We start from the raw sequence: 12,375 nt of genomic DNA, 5'->3' as shown, positions 1-12,375 counted from the left end.
GAGACTAAGAAAGAGAGAGAGAGAGACTAAGAAAGAGAGACAGAGACTAAGAAAGAGAGAGAGCGAGAGACTAAGAAAGACTGAGAGAGAGAGACTAAGAGAGAGAGAGACTAAGAAAGAGAGAGAGAGAGACTAAGAAAGAGAGAGAGAGAGACTAAGAAAGAGAGAGAGAGAGACTAAGAAAGAGAGAGAGACTAAGAAAGAGAGAGAGAGACTAAGAAAGAGAGAGAGAGAGACTAAGAAAGAGCTAGAGAGAGAGAGAGAGACTAAGAAAGAGAGAGAGAGACTAAGAAAGAAAGAGAGAGACTAAGAAAGAGAGAGACTAAGAAAGAGAGAGACTAAAAAAAAGAGAGAGAGAGACTAAGAAAGAGAGAGAGAGAGAGACTAAGAGAGAGAAAGAGAAAGAGAGACTAAGAAAGAGAGAGAGACTAAGAGAGAGAGAGACTAAGAAAGAGAGAGAGACTAAGAGAGAGAGAGAGACTAAGAAAGAGAGAGAGAGAGACTAAGAAAGACTGAGAGAGAGACTAAGAGAGAGAGAGACTAAGAAAGAGAGAGAGAGACTAAGAAAGAGAGAGAGCGAGAGACTAAGAAAGACTGAGAGAGAGAGACTAAGAGAGAGAGAGACTAAGAAAGAGAGAGAGAGAGACTAAGAAAGAGAGAGAGAGAGACTAAGAAAGAGAGACAGAGAGAGAGACTAAGAGAGAGAGACAGAGAGAGAGACTAAGAGAGAGAGACAGAGAGAGAGAGAGACAGAGAGAGAGACAGAGAGAGAGACAGACAGAGAGAGAGAGACAGAGACAGACAGTCAGATAGACAGACAGTCAGATAGACGGATAGACAGACAGACAGACAGACAGAGCAACTGACAACAGACATACAGACAGAGAGATACGGACAGACAAACAGAGAGACAGACAGTCTCTTGGAGACAAACAGGCAGACAGACACTGTTCCGCCGCTTTGGTAATTATGGGTGTAGCAGAACCCGCGCCGTCGGCAGAGGGATATTTACAATCACTACTACTCTTTAAAAGTATGGGTATGTGTGAACCCGCGCCATCGGTAGTGTTTATGTAAATTATCATAATCAATTAATTCTGATGTTTTGTCATGTACACACTAAAAATTTGCAGACAGAGAGCAAATTAGGTGTGTGAGAGATACTTAAAATTTCAAAACGATACCTTTAATGGTTCCAGAGTTACAATGATTTTAGTGTGTCTCTGGGTACAGGTGAACCCAGGAAGCACGGCAAAGGTTAAAAAAGAAACAAAAGTTAACATCCATGCCTAAAGTAAGAGTAGACATATAAGTGCACACACATCTCTGTTTTTGATTTAACTTGTAAGGAAAAACAAATCACAAGCAGGTATCATACGTCACTACTGTCCTTGACCTTGATCTGGGGAGTCAAAGTCATTAGCAGGAGGGCGGGGAGAGGGGGAATGTTGGGGCGTGCTCTCCCTGGAACGTTTGTGGCTCTTGGATTTCTTCTTCTTGTGTCGACGCAAGCGCGGTGGGCTGGAGGTGGCAGTGGCGAGCTCTGACTGTGTGTGTGCCGTTTCCACCGCCAGCCCCGTCTCCACGTCTTTCACACCGCCGGAGGACGACTGTTCTTTTCTGGGAGACCTCTGACCGGCCTCAACGTCTTTAAAACCAGACTCTTCCTTCCTGGGTGACTGTTCAATGGTTTCAACATCCTTAAAGCTCAAGGAGGAGGAGCGTTCTTTTCTGGGTGACTGCTGGCTGGAGTCACAGTCTTTGAATCCTCCCATCCCTGGCTCCTTCTTGGGCGAGAGGAGCAGGCGGGGGGTCTCCTCCGGAATGGAATGCTCCTTTGCCCCGCCAAAGGAAGAAATGGATTTGAGGTCCAGAGCCATGACACTGGGTCCTCTGACAGCAGATGCATTGTTACTGTCCTGCTTTGCGGTGTCGCCTGAGGCATTGCTGTCTTCCTGAGTGAGGGGGGGCAAGAGGGGGGCCACACGGTTGTACACCAGGTTGCGGGCGCGGCGTGTGGGCGTGGACGACACGGCCTGCTGGTGCTGCGCACGCACGGCTGCCGTGCCGTTGGGAAGACCCGGCCCGCCATTGATCACCTGACCCACAGAGGCCAGCTGCGTCGGCTGAGGCATCGGAGAGGGAGAGAGCTGTGAGGGTCCCGGGGAACGAGGACTGAGGCCGTCCTGCTGCCCCCCCTTGTTGAAGTCCATGTCTTTCTCCCAGGCCAGCTGGTTGACGGCACCGGACAGGTTCAGCATGCCCATATCTTCCAGCGCCACGGTGCCGCGCCGCTTGTTGACGTTGAACTGACCTTTGCTTCCCTTCCTCTTCCACTCCCGTCGCTGTCGCACCACTTCTTTGCCGATGCGCTGAAACACACATGTGCACATGAGTGTTAATGTCTTCACAAATAACAACTACAGTCCAACCTCCCCTGGAGACCATGCACCTCTTGATAACAACAACCTTTCTATTATGACCATAAATGTTCAACGAGTTTTTGATGTTATTTATCTATATAGTATGATTCACCTGTCCTTAACGACCACCTGTCCATAACCACCACTGTTGCTCGGTCCCTTGAGTGGTTATTATAAACAAGTGTGACTTTATCATCCAGAACTTTCAGCTGCCTTCACTGGCCCTATATTCCCCATTTATTTCAGCTACTCTTGCTTTGCATCCTGTAGTTATTCTTACTTACTTACTTCCCATTATGCCGGTTGGCATGTAGGGCAACATGTAGTTATTCTAAGAGGGCTTTTATGATTGTGGTTGTTTGCTGTTCCAAATGGAAAAAGGATGGAACTTGCCCATAAATCTCATTCCTCATTGTGTTGTGTCATAAACTTGCCCAGGGTTCGGAATAGGCCACCCTCTTTCTTTCTTTCTTTATTTGGTGTTTAACGTCGTTTTCAACCATTCAAGGTTATATTGCGACGGGGGAAAGGGGGGAGATGGGATAGGGCAAAGGGGGGAGATGGGATAGAGCCACTTGTTAATTGTTTCTTGTTCACAAAAGCACTAATCAAAAAATTGCTCCAGGGGCTTGCAACGTAGTACAATATATGACCTTACTGGGAGAATGCAAGTTTCCAGTACAAAGGACTGAACATTTCTTACATACTGCTTGACTAAAATCTTTACAAACATTGACTATATTCTATACAAGAAACATTTAACAAGGGTAAAAGGAGAAACAGAACCGTTAGTCGCCTCTTACGACATGCTGGGTAGCATCGGGTAAATTCTTTCTCGTCCCAACCAATATGGGACTCCCCCTAACCCGCGGGGGGGTCTAGGCCACCCTCAAAGCTGACACATTTCTATAGTTCGGACATCCAAATTGAGCTATTTCTTGTGTTTTGATCGACTAAAACTTGAATATACCACAGATCCGCGTATAATAGTAATAATAATAATAATAATAATAATAATAATAATAATAAAACATTCTTCTATAGTACTGTTCACCGTCAGATAAGTCTCATGGCGCTTTACAAATCCATCATACAATACAAGCATTAATAGTTAACATTTTATAAACAATACATAGTATACATCCCCATCCCTGCGCTTTCCCTCCAACCTCTTCCCCCCATCCTTCGCTTCCACCCCGACTCTGCCTCTCACCTTCCAGTTGATGATGGCTGTCTTGATGGTCTTGGCGCGGGTCTTGTTGGAGGACTTGATGACCACCAGTGCCCGCTGCTCGATGGTGTCGTTGCAGAACTCGCCCAGCTGGTGCTTGGGCGGCCCCGCCAGCTTGACTGAGTAGTCTTGCTGAAACTGCAGCAGCTTCTTCTTGGAGTAGCCCCGCTCCAGAACCACCACGATCTTGGCCCACTAGTGGGTGGACAAAGAATTAAATGGGTAGAATGTTAGAAAAACAATACATGAACAGTGGAACCCCCCCCTTTAAGACGTCCCTTGGCAGCCACCACCTGAAGATATGACGGCCATAAATATTGAATGCAGAAGAAGACAAAGACTCCCTCCTTTTTAAGACCTTGTTTTTTCAGACTTTTTGTTCATAACCTTTGTATTATTACCCCCATTTTAAGACTCCCTCCTTTTATTAAGACCTGATTTTGTCAGATTTTTGGAGGTCTTAAAAGGGGGGGTTCCACTGTACAGTAAAACCTGTCTCTAACGGACACCCTTGGGGAATGGTAATAGTGTCCCTATTAGACAGGTGTCCCTTCTTCACAGGTGGAGGGGCCGGGGCAATATTTTACAAAGAGCACGTAAAATGAACAAGACACTTTTTGTCAGTCCTGTAGTACGGTATGTATTTATTGGATTGAACATGAGACTCACTGAAAATGTGAGTAAACAAATGATACATGTAGCAAACAACAACAACAACAACAACAACATCCCCCCCCCCCACACCTACCCCGTTCCCTACACACACTGTGCATTCAAACTTACGCAAGTCGGACGTCACAAAGCTAAAAATAGCTGACTCTTCATCAGTCATTCAACGGGAAATTCCGCAGTGTGTCTCGACCAAATTGGGTCAGCTCTTGTTTCATTCAGTTTTTCTAGTCTCAGCATAAATGCATGGAACAAAAATTTAGCTGTGTTAACTATTGTTTCCTTCGAACCATTGCTTACAAAGAGAGAGAGATCATCACGTCTTCTTTTTCCGATTTGATCCTCGCGATCTGTGTTTTACCACATCCCATCTCCTTCGCCACATCTCGGCATGATTGGCCGCTATCTAGTTTTTTCAAGGCAGCGACACGCTGCTCTAAAGTCATCGCTTTTCTTTTTCCTGCTGGAGATTCCATTTTCAAACACAGTAGTCTACTGTTGCTTTTGGTTGTGACTGTATCCACAATGCGGAAAAGCGAAAGTAAGCGAAAGTGAGTGAGCAAAAGTGGGTCTCCATCTAAACAAGCCACTGATTGGTCAGAAAAGGGACAGGACAACCAATCAACAACCATTTGTGCTACGGCTACGGCTGCCGAGCACTGACTGCATAACAGTCGAGTTTTCGAAGTTGCGTTTTTATGTACGTTGTGTCCGTTTGTGACAGTGTTTACACTTCCTACGGTCCGAAAAATCGTGTCCGCGTCCGTAAGTGGCAGGTGTCCGCCCGTTAAAGGTTAGTTATTGTTGAAATCGTGTTCGTGCCATGATAAACTGTCCGTATGTAGCAGGTGGCCGTTACAACAAGGGTCCGCTAGACTCAGGTTTTACTGTACTTCAATTTCTACAGTGTAATATGAAATGTTAGAATTTTGCAAAGGGCGCATTAGCCCTGGCAAACAAAAAGGAAAATAAAACAGACCTTGCACAACACATCACTAACATACAATACTACCATCTTGCCATAAATCTGGTTCCTTTTTCTTTGTGACATCAGAACTCAAACTTTGGGCATGGGACCGGGGAACAGTGTTTTGATTTGTTCACATAGTCTTGCATCTCACTGAGGTCGACAAGCGAGATGTGACAAGCTCATGTATGTACGCCAACACGCTGTGGATGCATCACACAACCATTCGTTGGCCATTAACCTGAGGTCATATGTCTCACCTGTCTGCGCCATTCTTTCTCGGACTTGGCAATGACCTGATTGTAGGTGTTGCCCATCATGGCAATCAGCATGTTCAGTAGCAGGATGGGCACCAGCAGCATGAAGATGGCGAACACGATCTTTGTCAGCGGCGCGTATCGCGAGTAATTGAACGCCTCGTACTGTCAGACAAAGAAAACATTCATGAAAATCAGTGCTGTACACAGTAGTGCCTTTTTCTCTCAGAACTTAATTACAATAAACAAACATCCAATGTGAGTATCTTGAGTAGGTGAATGCCTTGTACTGTTCAACACACAGACAAACAAAATGTTTATAAGAACAATTAGTGCCATACACAGTAGACAAGTGCCTTTTTCTGTAAGACCTTATAACAAACCACTGCCAATGGTGAGTATCATGCAGTTGAATGCCTTGTACTGTTCAACACATAGAAAAACAAAATGTTCATAAGAACAAAAACTTAAGTGCCATACACAGTACACAAATGTCTTTTCCCGTAAGACCTTATAACAAACAACTGTCAATGGTAAGTATCATGAGCAGTTGAATGCCTTGTGCTGTTCAACATATAGACAAAATAACTATATGTGTAACACAGAGTAGACAAATGCATTTCTAAATAAGATTTTAAATACCAAAGAAATTGCTTGGCTCTACTTCTGTCAGATGCTGAATCTTTCATACGTGTGTCAAACACACAAAACAGAATGTAACGTTATTTTAAAACCATTCAAATTGTATGTTTTACCTCCACTGTATATAAGTAAATAATGGATAAGACTAATTAATGAAAACTAAAGGTACAGTCTGACTGAGGGGCAGGTGTTGGACGTTTGTTAATCCCAAAAAATCGCCTCTGCTGTTGCTCTGTCCGTAGTTTTGGTATTTTAGTTCTGATATATACCGTTCTTCTTGTTTGTTCCATTGTCTGTCTTCTTTTTTCTGCTTTGTTTCATTTTCTATTGCCCTGAAGAAGACCCTAGGGTCGAAACGTCCTATATTGTAAATTTCGTGAGAACAGTAGTTTTTGGTCTCTTTATATAAAACAAATCTAAGCAACTTTTATATTGTGCTTGCTTGTATGATTTATCTCTTGTCCGCCTCTGCACTCTTACCATTGATGCCTTTTTCTGTAAGACCTTATAACAAACAACCACCAATGGTGATATCGTCAGTAGATGAATGCCGTGTACATTGACAAAATTACTATGTGTGCTATACAGAGTAGACAAATACATTTATGCGTAAGATTTTAAATACTTAACAAATTGCTTGGCTCTACTTCTGTAAGAAGCTGAATCAGCTCTTATACACGTGTCAAACACACAAATCATGAAGCTCACAAAACAGTGAATGTACAGTTATCTGATCATACAATCTACCTTTTTTTTCCATTACATTGTATGTGTTTATGTGCATACCAACAACAAAAAATCTGAATCTATATATATATACGACTTGTGTCTGTGTGTCTGTGTGTGTGTCTGTGTGTGAGTTCGCGATGCACGGCCAAAGTTCTCGATGGATCTGCTTCAAATTTGGTGGGCATATTCAGGTAGACCCGGGACAGGACACAACCTGGTCGATATTTCAACACGTGCTCTCAGCGCGCAGCGCTGAACCGATTTTGGTTCCACCTCAGCTATTTTGGTTCCACCTCAGCTACCCGGGCCCCCATACCGACACACCAAAGCCAAAGTTCTCGGTGGATCTTTTTCAAATTTGGACACCGTATTCAGCTACACCCCGGACACAATATCATCGATGAGATATTTCAACACGTGCTCTCAGCGCGCAGCGCAGAACCGATTTTGGTTTTTGTGTTCATTTCACCATTATAAGTAACTCTTCCTTATCTTCTCATCTTCTCCAGGTTTTCAGCGTTTACCTCCCTTCCTTCGTATGGTGCACTATAGTATGAGTGGGGCGTCTTCGGATATTCCCGGCGTTCTGTTACTATTTTTAGAAGGTCACCGCAGTGTCCAGAACGTAAATTGGACCCGTAAATTATCCTCACTGTAAAAGTGCAAAGGTCGAATCAATTTATAGCCACGCGAAAAATACACTGTCATCTATCTCTCTATATATACGGCTTCTCTGTGTTTGTGTGTGTGTGTGTGTGTGTCTCTCTATGTGAGCAACACCTGGGGATTGTTCAGTTCTGTTTGTGATGTGGTCTGGCGGCTTTTGTGTATTTGTATGTACTGGCCTTCCTTTGAGAAGCCATAACAGTTCAAAAGGGCTTACAGATAAGCTATAAATTGCTCAATCCTGTTTGAGTGGAGTTCGCCTCCAAAGGTGATTAACACGGTTACATTCGTCGACAAGGATGGGACTTGATATGGTCAGGAATGGCATTATGGCCACTGAATCATTTTCGTGCTGTTCCCATTCCACGAATCTGGGAGGGACCTAAGCTTGGTGGGTCCATTGTTCGGACCCGGCGAAGCCGGCGTACGGCTCTAAGTACCTCTTCCCGGCGAAGCCGGCTACCCGGCGAAGCGGGTATTCATTCTAGTTATATATATTTGTTTAATGCCAGTCTTCAGTTTACACAAATATTGTGTAAACTACAATTTACATACAGCAGTCCCTGCAATGTACGGCCCCCGGCGTGAGCGGACACCTGACATGTACGGACACATTTGCTCGGCACGGAGTGTTTTCCTTCTATATTTGCCCCCCCTTAAACGGACACCTGCAAAACGTGGACGCGGACACTCATTTTCGGTCCCAACAGCAGGTCATACCTCCAATGTACGGACAGACCATCGTCAAATTTTCACCACAACAAAATCGATAACAGAGCAGTCCGGCTCTTGGTAACTTGAGTGCACCTGTACCCATCAGGAGGGGGGTAGTTTTGGTCAGGATCGAGTGGAGTACATGCGAAGATGCCAACATGAAACTGCACTGTGCTCTTTATTCTTGTCTGTTGGACGTAAACAACAGAAACCACAGTGGATGAAGGTCCTGAGCAAAAGAGAGTGAAAAACCGGCCACATTTCTCAGCATCGTGTGTCTGTGTGTAACCTCTTTCATTGACAAGATACTCTTGTTTCCCCTCAGTGAGTCGGTTGCCTAATCTGTGATCCCTTCAGTTGTCTTGCTTTGTCAAAAGTTATGACACAGTCAACTGGTTTTGCTCTGAGTGAACAGTTGGAGCTGACCTCTCTGGCCACAGCCCCAAACAGTACGTGACTGGAGGGAGTGAGAGAGAGAGGGAGAGGGGGGGTGGAGGGGTACCTGGCTAAACTCTGTGGGGTGTCCGGTGTCACTGCATGTCAGCAGGAAGAGCATTGGAGAGAAATAGAGAGGTGTACTCTTCCACACAATTTCCAAGCATCAGTTGTCACGGCTTGGGATAGGCATTAGTGAGGGAGAGTGGGAGCTGTGTTATGTACAGTGTATTTCCGACTGAAGAGTGAAAAGTCACTGCCATGCCACATGATCGGCATGCAGTCAATAAAGCCCAGACAAGATGAAAATAAATTACATGATTATGACATGCAGCTCTATCTGCTGCTATTTATTCAAACTGGTTTTCAAGCTTATTCTTGCAAATTAGCATCTGCACACGCTCCTCTGTGCTGTGTTTGTGTGGCTGCTTTCGTATGTCAGTGCATGGTGAGTGTGTTCACTGCCTTGAGGATTTATTTTATCTCTTCTTTTCAACACTTTTCATACAAATCATTTTTACAGAACGTTTAAAGAAGTATTAGGAGTTTATTGTTTAGTAGCCACAAGAAGTGATTAGCATAGACTCAATCCTGTTGTTTGTGTGTCTCTGTGTGAGTGTATGGGGGAGGGGGTGGTGTGGTCACCCCTCCCGTGACCGGACACCTGCAATGTACGGACAGTTTTGCTATGGCCCAAGGATGTCCGTTCATGAGAGGGACTGCTGTACAAATTTTACTCAAAATCAGGACGGCTCTGAGAACAATGTCATATTATCCCCGAGTACGCTAGTACAAGGGTCCAGCAGACTTTAATTGTCTGTGTGTCTGTGTGTGTGTCTCAACTTAACAGCTTATTGCTGGGAAACTACTGGGCGCAGTTCGTTCAAAAGTTGATACACTAACTTGATAATAGGTCCGATTGATCGTATTAAAACTTCATAATGTTACCTGGGACCTAAATGCGAAATAAACCACAAAAAAACGACTTGGCGGCGGGGGGAATTCGCGGAGCCACAGCCAGCCAGGCAGTCTCATAGAACAGCCGAACGCGTCACACATTGACGAGAAATATAGCGTCATAAAAAGATTACGTCACGGTCAAATGTCTTTGACGTCTTTTTCTCTCGCGCGGTGTGTGTGTTCATTTTGTGCACATGTGTTAGTGTTACTGTGTGTGTGTGTGTGTGTGTGTGTGTGTGTGTGTGTGTGTGTGTGTGTGCGCGTGCGCGTGCATGAGTCTGTACTCGTGTGTGTGTGTGTGTGTGTGTGTGTGTGTGTGTGTGTGTGTGTGTGTGGAAGAGAGAGAGGGAGAGTGAGAGGGAGTGAGGGAGAGAGAGTATGTGTGTGTGTGTGTGTGTGTGTGTGAATGTGTGTGTGTGCATTTTCACTGTGATCAAATTACAAATAAAAGAGAAAGGCCAGTCACCACGCACATCCTCGGCTCGCATGCAATGTATTTATATAGCAAAGGGAATGCCTGTAATTCACACAGATCAATCACTCGGTCTTAAACGTGCACAAGACAAAAACTTTCATACTGGGGGAGCGAGCCAATCTGAAGAGTACTCGGGTCCAGCGCGAGCGTTTTTTTATATAGCAGAAGCACACACAATTCTCATTTTGCATGAAATCTGTCATCAAATATGTGACCCTCCACGACGGTATGAGTCGCATGTCACCTTTGCATGATTTTCATATTCTTACATTTTCCTAAAGAGTTTTTTGCTCTATCCAGTGGTGAAAACCGTTTTAGAAAAGAGCAAAAACTCTGTTTGAGTTATAAGCCTGTGACTAAGTTGACCCTCACACTGTTACCAGACACTCCCCGGACTTATATTAAGCCTAGCGCAGAACCGCGCGAGGTGACATGCGACTCATTTCGTAGTGGAGGGTCACATATAAACAATGCAGAATCCAACAGTTGAAAAGAAACTGTAAGCCAAAAAGGTCAAACACTGACCTTGAACTCTCCCAAGGTCATCTGGAAAAGGTTAAGGATGGTGTCAGGCAGTGTGGAAAATTTAGCGACATCAGAGTTGTCGCTCGTCACATCCCGGAACAGGAAGTAGAAACCTGCAAAAACATGACAGCAAGTGAGGACTCGACAAATGAATCATGCCGGTGGCTATATAATCTGACTGTACACTAGTATAACAGCAAAACCAATGTTATATCTCTTCCTAGCTGATTACTTACTGCTAAATGAAAACACCATCTTGAGATGTTCACTCTAATATTCTTTACAACATAAGAAAGCCTACCAGTTACACAATATCCTGCTTGAATTTATAAACACTGCTTTTCTTAGTTTTATTCACAGTTTTGCAAACTAAACAACAGAATATAATCAAGGGTTCGAATAAGATTTGTCAGCAATATTTTGGAGAAGTCTCAATTGAAAGCCCAGTAAGTACATGTAGTATCAAACATGAAACCCATATTCCTCAATGCTGACGGGTCGACTCATTCAACCACTTAATCCGCAATTAGCATTACTTTATCAAATGTCTGACTTTTCTCCTAACATTGGCATATCTGACAATCTATTCAAATTTACAGCATACCTTGTGTGAATCCCACCAAAAATATGCAATAAATTATGGAGAAACGGAGGAGATCGCCTGATATCATTTTGTAGATCATGGTGACAAAGGGGCCTGTTAGTCGGGCACCACTGCAAAGACAAACGGAAACGCACACACCCCAGGGTTAGATTTGTGCACAGTGCTAAGAAAACACGGACGAGCTGTTCATAAAAAGGACAGTGCATGATTTAATCAGCTAACAACAATCTGTGCTTTAAACAGTAAGAAGAGTTTTGGTGCGATTGAATACAGTGGTACCTGTGATGTGAGGCCCCTCTGATGACAGGCCACCTCCCAACAAAGGACACCATCTGTTGTCCCTATTTCTATTATCTTGACCAAAATATACCTGTCATGACAGGCCACCTCCCAACAAAGGACACCATCTGTTGTCCCTATTTCTATTATCTTGACCAAAATATACCTGTCATGACAGGCCACCTGAAATGTAGGGACACTTTTGACTCAGGTCCCAAAGGTGTCCTTTCATATTGCAGATACCACTGTAATACTGAAATACTTTCTTTCTTTCTTTATTTGGTGCTAAACGTCGTTTTCAACCACGAAGGTTATATCGCGACGGGGAAAGGGGGGAGATGGGATAGAGCCACTTGTCAATTGTTTCTTGTTCACAAAAGCACTAATCAAAAATTTGCTCCAGGGGCTTGCAACGTAGTACAATGTATTACCTTACTGGGAGAATGCAAGTTTCCAGTACAAAGGACTTAACATTTCTTACATACTGCTTGACTAAAATCTTTACAAAAATTGACTATATTCTATACAAGAAACACTTAACAAGGGTAAAAAGAGAAACAGAATCCGTTAGTCGCCTCTTACGACATGCTGGGGAGCATCGGGTAAATTCTTCCCCCTAACCCGCGGGGGGTTACTGAAATACATGACACATTGTTTAGGGTCATGTTTAAACAGGAGCCACATGAGGTTGAAGTTTGAATGAATGTTTTATTGTGTCGACCATTTGACATTCCATAAATAAACAATTATCGTTTTTTGACTAATGATACATTTATGTCAAACTTAAGAGAAAGGAGAA

General features: G+C 43.9%; 1 protein-coding gene across 1 annotated transcript in view; it reads right to left on the bottom strand.

Moving 5' to 3' along the window:
* Positions 1–1,264: 1,264 nt before the first annotated feature.
* Positions 1,265–12,375, bottom strand: part of LOC138964911 (transient receptor potential cation channel subfamily V member 6-like) — a 40,878-nt gene continuing 29,767 nt past the window's right edge. The window contains exons 12-16 of the mRNA XM_070336986.1: positions 11,298–11,407; positions 10,694–10,806; positions 5,551–5,712; positions 3,637–3,849; positions 1,265–2,372 (exon numbers count right to left, since the gene is read on the bottom strand). Coding sequence (XP_070193087.1) covers positions 1,383–2,372; positions 3,637–3,849; positions 5,551–5,712; positions 10,694–10,806; positions 11,298–11,407 — 1,588 coding nt within the window. The 3' untranslated portion in view covers positions 1,265–1,382. The remainder of the gene's footprint in view (positions 2,373–3,636; positions 3,850–5,550; positions 5,713–10,693; positions 10,807–11,297; positions 11,408–12,375) is intronic.

The sequence above is a fragment of the Littorina saxatilis genome, linkage group LG4, assembly GCF_037325665.1.
Source record: "Littorina saxatilis isolate snail1 linkage group LG4, US_GU_Lsax_2.0, whole genome shotgun sequence".
NCBI classification, from domain to species: Eukaryota; Metazoa; Mollusca; class Gastropoda; order Littorinimorpha; family Littorinidae; genus Littorina; species Littorina saxatilis.
Note: the sequence above shows the minus strand (reverse complement) of the source record. Positions and strands in the feature narration are given on the sequence as shown.